Genomic DNA, 10,732 nt, shown 5'->3' on the forward strand with positions numbered 1-10,732 from the left:
ACAGCAGAAAGAAGCAGCTTGCTTCAAGGCTCGTCCAAACACGGTCACTTCCCAGGAGCCCTTTGTTCCCAAGAAAGAGAAAAAATCAGTTGCTGTTAGTATTTTCTGTACTTTCATAGGGGTGAGGGCGGAATTGTCAGCCTCCCTGGGGAACACAGGGCTCAGTTGTTTGAGCACAGTGCCATGTAAGCCAGAAGGGTATGGCTTTAGAAGACCGTAGCTTTTCTGTACCCTAGCCCTAGCTTTTTGCTGTCTTTAACCGTAGTGGCTCTGTTGAGTTAGCAAATGCATTGTGTCCAGATTGCTATAACCTGGGCCTCAGCATAACCGGCTGGCTCTTCACCTGCTGTAATCAGCTTCCCTCACCTGAAGAGTGAGTGATGAGAGAGAACTGGGAGGTGTTTTTGGAGTTGGCCCTGAAGCAAGCCTGAGATACAAAACATTTGATTCCTTAGGCACTGGGCAGTGTTGGTTAAAGGTTAGGATTCTTTTATGTCTATTTTTAAATCACTGTGGTTTTGAGCAAGATACTTTACCTCGGGGTCTTACTCTTCCATTTATGTTGAATTTTTCCAGGGGCTCTTCAACTGTTGAGATTCTGACTCTACCTCTTTCTAGCGGGGCTTCCTGAGAGCTCAGCCTTTCCTTGCCTTCCATGGCTCTGCCACTTAGGTCAATCCAGGGTTGGGCTGGGGCTCAGCTAATGGAATTGCTGCTCGTGTACTAGTGTTTTCTCTGTTTCTGAACTCAGAGGGCCTTTCTGGTTCTCTAGTTCAGGAGCCTTTGCAGTTGGCCACTGAGAAGAGAGCCAAGGAGCGACAGGAGCTGGAGAAGAGAATGGCAGAGGTGGAAGCCCAGAAAGCCCAGCAGCTGGAGGAGGCCAGGAAGCAGGAAGAGGAACAGAAGAAGGAGGAGCTGGCCAGACTGCGGAAGGAGCTGGTAACAGGACCTCACGAGCGCTGACCAGGGCGGGGTTGTCTCTCTTGTTTTTCTCACCATGCCTCATCCTAGACAGGCTCTGCAGTAGCTTGTAAGGCAGCACCTGAGGCAGGTGCGTGGAAGATGTCATTCCCACTGAGGGCAGCAGGAGGTTAGCTGGGCAGGAAGCAGAGGCTGAGTGCGTGGGGATCTAAGGAGGAGCCATGATTCTGGATGTTGAGGAGCCAGCCTGTCAGTTGTGAGACATAACACCATGTTCAGATATACATTTATCCTTGATACTGAATTTGGGCAGAAGTTTTCCAGAGATCTGCATGAGAAGGGTATCGTGTGGTAGCCACATGCGGTGATGCATTTCCTAGGACTCTTTGTTATTTATTTTATTCTGAGATTAAGAACCAATGTATTTTATAATTAGACAAGAATGTACAGTACAGGGTGTAAGGCAGGGTATATAGGGATTATGAGGCAGCTGTCCTTTCCTTTTCCCCCTCCTTATTCTTGGCTCCAATTCCATGGAGTTACAGTATCTGTTGGCCTCACTGGTTCTCATGCTAACACTAGTATAATGACCTAAGTAGTAGCTAGCCAAAAAGCCCTTTGTTGGGAGGACAGCAAGTTGTGATAACTGCATATGACAAAAGAGGCTTTTAGGTGAAACTTCATATGATTAGTAAGTGAATGACTACAGCAGCATATGTTTTGTCTAAAATGCTAACGTAGGCTCAGCGGTAGAACAGTTGATTGCCATATGTGAGGCTCCAGGCTCGGCACCACCAAAAGAGCAGAACAAAACAAAACAAAAGCACTCAGGTTGGCTGCTGGAGCAGCTCTTGGCTTAGGTGGACTTGCCTATAGGCAGGCTTCTAGGAAAAGCTACTGGGGAGATCAGCCTCTCGCAAACATCAAGCTAGCAACTGCTGATTAAATGAGTAAATAATGCAATCCCCACTTTATATGTAAAACTAGCTCCAGTTTACCTAGTTTTTCTTCATCACTAGGTACCTGCCTTTTGCATTTGTCCTCATTCTAGAACTGTTTATTGTAGCAGCTCTCAATATAGGCTCATAACAGTATTCTAAAGCACAATGTTAGTTGCCTCTACTAATCTAGCTTGATTCAGGGTTGATCTTAAACCATCCAGGATGATAGATGGGACCAAGTCTTCTCTGAAAACCCTGTGGGTTTTTTTTTGTTGTTGTTGTTGTTGTTTTTGGTCTCACTACTAGATCAGACTCCTAGTGATTCGCCTCTTAAACAGCCTCCCAAGAGCTGGGATTACAGGTGCACGGCACCACACCCAGTCTCAATCGATGTCTCAGCGTGCCCTGGGGCAGGGCCAGCATAGCTGGCCGGGGGATCGAGCCCCTGGCTCCTGCACCAACCCTGTGTGTTGTTGGGTTTTACATTTTGTTCTTCTTTAGGTTCATGTGTTTGTGAATATTGAGAGTCAGTAGGGATGTGATGAGGTATGCTGTACTGTCAGTTATTCAGGAGGATGAGGCAGGAGGGTTACAAGCTTGAGGACAGCCCAAGCAGTTTAGATACTTAAAACATAAAAGGGGGGCTGGAGATGTAGTGTGAAGATCTTGAGTTCAATCCTCAACCACAAAGAAAAAAAAAAAAAGAGAAGTAGTGAAAGAGTCAGTAAGTTTAAGATTGTGCTCTGACTGATTCTTAACTTGTAACTCTTCTCTGTGCAATTGAGTATGTGTCATTCATTAAACACCAGTACAGTGGTGGTGAAATTATGGCATGCCTGCCGCGGTAGGCTGTTTGCTATCATTGAAAGCTCTAAAAGCCTGCCGTCACTGCCCTAGTAAGTCACACAGGAATTAAGTTTGGCCTTCTTCGTGAGGGACCCTGCAAATACCTAATAGAAACCTATTGCTCCCCAAAAGCTCTTGTACTTTCTCATTTTATTCCTCTCTTTCCCCTTCCCTTTAGGATCATAACTGATACCTGTAAAGCTTCACAACCATTTTCTCTTAAAAAAAAAAAAAAAAAAGCTAGTTGCGATGGTGCACTTCTATAATCCCAGCTTTCTGAGAGGAGGATCTGAGAATCACTAGTTCAAACCCAGCCTAGTCAGCTTAGCAGCCTCATTTGAGACCCTGTTTCAAAATTTAAAAAATAAAAAATAAAAATAAAGGTCCAAGTTCTATAATACAGCAAAACAAAACTACTACACCTATTAGTTCTGTCACATCACTCTCAGTAATAACTTTATTTTCCTTGTTCTGCAGGTGCACAAGGCAAATCCAATACGCAAATACCAGTCTGTGGAGATAAAGTCAAGTGACCAGCCTCTGACTGTGCCTGTCTCTCCCAAGTTCTCGACCCGATTCCACTGCTGAGCTAAGCTGCGAGCTGCTTGTTACTTTACACCAGGCACGGAGGGAACTCATTTCTGCAGACTTACTGACCCATGCCTTGGCGCATTCTGACCGCTGTGGGGCCAGTTCTGTGGAGAAGTGTTTCCATACATTTTAAGGCTAAAGTGAGACTTACTAAACATCTATACCTTGATGAGACCATGTAGTAGTTTCCTTTAAACATCAGTTGACCCTTAGTTAGAATTTCAAGTCTCTGTGTCAGCACAGTGCAATTTCTTTTTTCTTTTATCCCTTCCCTTTATGTACATATATACATATATATATTTGTAATCAGAAAATAAAGATAGTCGAATCTTGAGGTAGGATTTAAGTCATGGTTTCATTGAGGAACAGTGTCTGAGATTCTTTCTTCCTTGAGCCTTAGGGTGCAGAACCTCAGTAACTGCCTGTGAGGAAGACTGCACAACTCCTGCTCGGCACAGCTTGCGGCGGAGCTGCTGCGAGGCCCCCTCCCTCCTCCGTGCCGAGGAAGGAGTGCTGCTGAGTACATTTTAAGACCTTGCCAGGAATAAATATATGCTGTCTTCCTCTCCCTGATTTTGTTACTTGATGTTTTAACATTTAAGCCCCTTTTGTGGTCACATCATATTGGGGAAATGGCTGACTTGGAAGGTGGGTCTGGGATCTTTCTGGACCACAGGCTCTGTCCTTAAAGTGCTTTGTAACTCTTCTCTGTCCATAGCAGACTCCGTATTTTGTTACCTCACTGGTAGTGACCACCATGCACATAGACTGTGCCTTCATCTCTAAATGAGCTTTTTCTCACATTTTAAGTTTCTTATAAGATCCAGGTTAAGTAAAATATGTTTGTTTGTTTGTTTGTTTGTTTGTTTCTTTTGAGACAAGATCTTGCTGTGTAGTTGAGGCTGGCCTGAGTTCATGCTGGCTTCAGACTCACAGTGAGCCTCTTGCCTCAGCCTCCCGAGTGCTGGGATTATAGGCATGTGCTGCCACACCTGACTAAAATATGTTTTACAGTTCTTTCCTTGCCTGTGACCTCAGATAAGGATGGTTGTTTGCTTTGTGCCTTCCAAGTGTTTATTGTATGAAACATACCTGGCAGACCAACTGTCTCATATCTGAGTTGCTTGTAGTTCTTCACAGAATAATAGAGAAGACAAGAATTACTGTAGCCCTCTGTGTTTCTTGTGACTGGCACATAATTGATTTAGGTTCATGTTGAGTAGTACGTTTTCTTTTGACTTTTGATGGGACTTTTTTTCTTTTGATGGGACTTGTGATTCTCCTGTTTTCAGCCTCCCAAGAGGTGGGATTACAGGCGTGCTACCACGCCCAGTCTCAGTCACCCTCTCAGCGTGCCCCTGGGGGCGGGGCTGGCATGGCACGCTGGGGACCAAACCCTGGCCGCTGCGCTAGGTGCTTTAGTCCACGGAGCTATCTGGCTGGCCCTTTTCCATTTTTTAATATCCCTATGCCAGCTGTGTTGTGTACAGGTCAGCTGTATGCACCTTCTAAGTACCATATGTGACATCAGACCTATTTTATATTCATTGCTTTATCCATACAGTGAGCATTTGTGGATTTCCTGTCACAGGCATTGTAGATCCAGCCACAGGTGACAGCAAGGTAGTGCCCCTCACAGTATGACTTACAGATCCTTCCCTCCTGGAGGTTACAGGTCAGCACACAATGAAGTTCGTTCGTTCTTTCTTTTTTCATTCATTCTTTTTTCTTTTTCTTTTTCTTTTTTTTTTTAAAGGGAAAAGGTTTATTTGGCTCACAATTTACAGAGGTTGGGGCTAGGGAGATAGCTCAGTAGAATAAGCACTTGCCTGGCAAGCACAAGGGCCTGAGTTCAATCCCCAGTTCCTCAAAAAAAAAAAAAAAAAAAAAAAAAATTTACAGAGGCTTCAGTCCAGTTGGCTGGCTCCAAAGCTGATGTCTTGGGCCAGGGAGATGGCTCAGTAGAATAAGTGCTTTCCTAACAAGTGCAACGGCCTGAGTTCAATCTGCAAAAAAACCCCCAAAAACAAAAACCAAAGCTGATGTCTTGGCAGGCAGAGGAGCATCATGGAGGAGAAACAGCTCATAGGGCAGAAGACATGAAAAGCAACATGGGAAGGAATTTCTTAGAGGTTGGTAGCATATGGTTTAATAAGCACTTAGTTTATTTAATAAATATTTGTAGTGCTAACTGAATATCGACCCGTTAGTACTGTTTGTCTCTGGGAATACAGCACTAAGGAAAGAGGGCCGTGCCTTTTGTGGAGCTTACACTTCAGTAGGAAAGACACAGTAAGTGTGTAAGTATTCATCTCTTGATAGAGCTCTAGTGAGGCTGCTGTGCAGACGGGCTGTGTGGAAGAGGGGCGTTGGAAGGCACGCGGAGGGAGATTGGAAGGCCTGCCCTGCCAGCGGGTTGGCTAGGGTGGCCGCAGTTGGGGTGGTGAGAAATGGTGGCTTCTGGATGAGTCTGATGTTGTGACTGGTAAGGCTTGCAAGTGGGCTCGGAAGGAGAGGGAGACTTAGGAAGGGCTCTCAGCGGTTGGCCTCAGACAGACAGCGCTCGCCTGTACGAAGATAAACCTAGTTCTTGGACTCTATTTCTGTGGTTACCTGTTTCTTTGGTTTTTCCACCCCTGCTGAGTTCTTGAGTTCTTCTCTGGGTCTGTCCTGTGTAGCTTTTCTCTTTGTGTCACAGTTCTTTATCAGTTCATGTGTCTCCATCTGGCATCAGGTGGGTTTTTGTTTTTGTTTTTGTTTTTGTTTTTTTTTTTTTGGTGTAAGTTTTTCTTATGTTTTGTGTGTGGTTAATTTTAATTGTTCCCCGTGGGACAGCCCTCAAACTGAGGACTTTAGAAAGTGCTACTGCAAAAAACAAACAACCAAATAAAAATTTGGGGCTGGGGAGATAGCGCAGTAGAATAAGTGCTTGCCCAGCAAGCACAAGGTCCTGAGTTCAATCCCTGGTACCACCAAAAAAAACCCCAAAACAAACAACCGAAAGTGCTACTGCATTGAGTCACAGACTGGGAAACCTTCCACCCCAGTGGCCCTATTCTCAGTTGTCCCCTGCCCAGCCTCCACATAGAGTGGTAATTTGTGGCAGTGTTTTAAAGAAGTTAAGAAATGTGATTAAAAATAGGTGAATATTTTAATTAAAAATATTATAGCACAAGACACATTGCCATGAATCCCCCTCAGAAAGTCCTCCTTGCTTTGTTTTTTTTTAAATTTATTTATTTTGTGTGTGTGTGTGGCCAGCTCAGCCCACCAGGGGGCAGGGCTGGCTGGCATGTGGTGCTGGGGGATCGAACCGCGGTCCCTGTGCTTTGCTTAGCTTAGTTTGTTCTAAGTAGGTGCTTTAGACCACTGAGCCATCTCACCAGCCCAGTCCTCCTTGCTTTGAATACACAGCCCATTGTTCTTGCTCTTTTTTTTTGAGACAAGGTCTCACTATATAGCCCAGGATGGCCTTGAACTCACAGCAATTGTACCTCAGCCTCCTGAGTGCTGGGACTACAGGTATGTATCACCACATCAGCTCTCTTCTTGCTACTTTTGAAGCAGCTCTAGACATCCTCTTTCATGTCTTTAGTTGAGTTCCCATGACTGCCTTGATAACCTGAATTAAGTAAGACTTGGGGGGCTGGAGAGATGGTTCAGTGGTCTAGGGCACCTACTTGGAACAAGCTTGGCAAAGCACAGGGACCGCGGTTCGATCCTCCAGCACCACATGCCAGCCAGCCGCGCCCCCTGGTGGGCTGAGCTGGCCACACACACACGCACAATAAATAAATGTTAAAAAAAAAAAAAAAAAAAGACTTGGCCTTTCATGGTCATTTTGACGTAGGAGAAGAGTCAGAGGATGCATGGTGTGTGATCTAATGAATAAGGTGGATGAAGACACCTGTATTACTTGACAGAAATTGTGCTTCTAGAAGTGATACATGACATGGGGGCCTTGTCATGGAGGAGGAAACCAGCTACCCAATCGTGGGTTGTTTTCACCCCACTATTTTTAAAATGCTCTCTCTCTCTCTCTCTCTCTCTCTCTCTCTCTCTCTCTCTCAGCTTTTAAAATACTCAGTTCACTGTAGTGTTTCTGGGTATAAACTTTGCTCGCCCATTTCCATCAAGGTCAGAAAGTACCATCTTGATGGTGGAGCTTACTGACAAGCTTTCTTTACATGAAGAGAACTGATTTCCATTGACAACTTTGAACCTTGGTCTTAGGATCATAATCAGACCCAAATTTCATCTCCCATATGACATTTGCTAAGAGTTGGAAGCTGAAGTTGTACGATCATGTAGCTCCAGTGAAATTTTATGTTGAGAGGGGCTGGGTAGATGGCTCAGTGGAATAAGCGCTTCCCTGGCAAACACAAGGGCCAGGGGCCAGGGAGATGGCTCAGTGGAATAAGCACTTCCCAGCAAACTCAAGGGCCTGAGTTCAATCCTGGTTCCGGAAAAAAAAAAAAAAAAAAAATTATGTTGACTTGGTATTCTTTTGTTTTTGAGACAAGGTCTCTGTAGCCCAGGCTAGCCTGCAAGTTGGCAGGACTACAGACATGCACCACCACGTCTGGCTAGGGTGAATGTGGTGTTCTTAATTCATGGTTTATAGTCCATGATTGATGGTATAAGCACACCTCTCAACCGTAGCTCAGAAGTAGTTGCACCAAGCAAATTGAAACTTCTCACCTGTTTTCACTAAGGTTTGACTTGCTGCTTCTCGTACTGAAGATCCTTGCCTTTCCATTGGCTAACACAAAGCAAGCAGCATTCACCCATTTTTATTTATTTATTTATTTATTTTATTTTTTTTTTTGTGGTACTGGGGATTGAACTTGGGACCTTGCTGTTGCCAGGCAGGCACTTATGCTGCTGAGCTATCTCTCTGGCTCACCCATGTTTTTTTGCTCACAGAACAAAAAAACTTAAAACTGAATGGTTAACTGTTTTGTTAGCACAGGGCTGGTTAAATAACTCAGCAGATTAAAGTGCCTGCAAGCAGGCGCAGGGGCTGGGAGTTCAGTCCTCTGGCCTGCCGGGCTGGCCCTGCCTCTGGGGCTCACTGAGATGGTGATTGAGACTGGGTGTGGTGTCATGCGTCTGTAATCCCAGCTCTTGGGAAGCCTGTAAACAGGCAGATCACTACAAGTTTGATCTCGTAGGGAGACCCTGAACACCCTGTAGACCCTTCCCTAAAATACAAAAACAAAACCAAAAAATCTTTGTTAGTGCAAACTCATATCTGGCATTGACTCTTGCTGGATGTTCTCACCATTACTTACTTTTTTCCTTTAGAAACTCAAACTGTCTACTTTTATAGATAAATTCATGTTCTTTGTCCCTTTAGGCCAAGTTCTAGAAGGAACTTCATCTTTTCATACTAAGGTATTTTCATAAACAAATTCAATGTCTTGAGATAAGAATTGACTGAGTTCTACTAAGAAATCTGACTGCCACGCTCTGCTTGGTAGTTTTGCAAAGTTCCTAGATTGTTGGAGTTCCTGCAGTTTCTGAGAAAGGCAATCTTCAGAAGCGTTTTGGCTTGGTCATGATTTTCCATTGCTCATACTTTGTGTGAATTTAAGATTATTTTCACTCTCCGATTAATCACTTTTTCCTCGTGTAATTTCTTAGGTTTGATTTTTTTGTGTCTTTGGTTGCTTTTATTTGAGACAAGTTCTCACTGTGTTGAGGCTGGCTTTGAACTTGCAGCCCAGGCTGGCCTTGAACTCAGAATAATCCTCCTGCCTTGGTAGTGCAAATTTACAGATGTGTAAATTACAGGATCACGGGGGTGTGTCAGATGCCCTTGTGTACTATCAAATGGCTAGTTTGGTTGCTGTTTTATGCCCTACCAGCTCTTTGCTGAGGAGTTTGGCCCCTGGAAAGCAAAGCCAGTGTGGTAGACAGAGTGCAGTAGTAGTTGCTCCAGCATCTAACAGAGTTGAGAACTGGTCATAGAATTATTAACACAGGATAGGATAGAGCTTAGTACTGTAAGCAGTGCTGTGCGAGTTCAGGGTTCTTATTGGGAGTGAGGTTGAAATTCATAAAGGTGAGGGTTTTTTTTTTTTTTTTTTTAAGTAAAATTCTAAAGGTATTTATTCAGTTGGGTATTTGTTTTTTTTTTTTTTTATTTTTAGGGAAGGTTCTACAGGGTGTTTAGGGTCTTACTACTAGATCAGACTTATAGTGATCCGCCTGTTTACAGCCTCCCAAGATCTGGGATTACAGGCGCGCGCCACCACGCCAGTCTTGGGTGTTTGTCTAGATGTTGATGGGCTTGCTTAAGGCTGGAGTGTCTGGTTGAATGTGTGTGCCCTGTGATAAATCCTAACACCCTTTCCTTTGGGATTCCTTGAAAAAGGCCATCTCCTGGAAGCTGGTTTGCTGGGGGAATTCTTCAAGGCTGAGACAAGCAGTTAAAAAAGCTGTGAGCCACGGGGCTGGGCTCCTGTTTCTGCACAAGCAGGCGGAGTTTCAGCTTGGTGGTGTGGATCCAGATAGCAATTAGTTGACATTCTGAATCCTGAGCTCCCTTCCACCTTGCAGCCCGCTGCAATACTCAGAGAACATATAAAGTTTCCTGGAGACAGTGCAAGCCCAGGCCTAGGGAAAGAGCAGGAAGGTTGAGTGTATGGCAGTTAGAGCAGTGACGAAGTCGTAACCAGGGAACTGAGTGTTTGCGCCAATGCCAGGAATGCCAGGACAATTTGTTATCTAGCTAAAGCCAGTGTAGTCGCTACAAAAGAGAAGCCTGGGGACAAAAGCATACTTCCCTTTTGTTTTCTTTGTCTTCTTGCATAACTACTTTGTTTCCTAGTGCTGTGGGAACAGTTGGTGACATTGGAAACAGTCTGGAGGTTTTGTTATTCTCTCTGGTAGGAGAATAAAAGGCCAGGCTCAGGCCAAAGCGCATTTCTGTGCACTAAGGTATCACTTTCCTGGAAGGCCTCTGCCAGTGCTGACATGTCACTTGCAGAACTCTTAGTTAGAGGGTCAGGTGTAAGCAGCTAAAAGAAATGCTAAGTTTTGTTAGGAAAGAATGATTTCACCAAAGTAAGCTTGACCTGAATGCATCAATTGCCCTCTTCCCTTTAAAAAAAGAAAAAAAAGTTTTTATTGGACAGAGAGGAAATAAAAGCCTGGCCTGTCTATCTGCAGAGACCCACATAGTTCCAGGACTGCTCTCCCAGGTTGCAGGTGATGTGTAGACATGCTGAGAACCACGACACACTAATACTGCCAGGGCCCTACTTGCTGTGGTGTTGACAGTGTTCTTGGCCCCTCCTTGAGGAGCAGGGGTGACAGGAGTAGATGGCAGTGCCTCCCTCATAGTGTAGAGAAGAGCTGAGGAGGCACCTTAGGCCCACCTGACCATCTCCTGTCACGGGCATGTGCGCTCACTGGATTACACAGAC

The 10,732-nt window shown here is 44.7% G+C and overlaps 1 protein-coding gene across 1 annotated transcript in view; it reads left to right on the top strand.

Annotated features, from left to right (window-relative positions):
- Positions 1-3,454, top strand: part of Tpx2 (TPX2, microtubule nucleation factor) — a 66,827-nt gene extending 63,373 nt beyond the window's left edge. The window contains exons 16-18 of the mRNA XM_023714951.1: positions 5-95; positions 752-939; positions 3,186-3,454. Of these exons, the coding sequence (XP_023570719.1) occupies positions 5-95; positions 752-939; positions 3,186-3,296 (390 nt within the window). The 3' untranslated portion in view covers positions 3,297-3,454. The remainder of the gene's footprint in view (positions 1-4; positions 96-751; positions 940-3,185) is intronic.
- The last annotated feature ends 7,278 nt before the right edge of the window (positions 3,455-10,732 follow it).

Source organism: Octodon degus, unplaced genomic scaffold (genome assembly GCF_000260255.1).
Source record: "Octodon degus isolate 3935 unplaced genomic scaffold, OctDeg1.0 scaffold00037, whole genome shotgun sequence".
NCBI lineage: Eukaryota > Metazoa > Chordata > Mammalia > Rodentia > Octodontidae > Octodon > Octodon degus.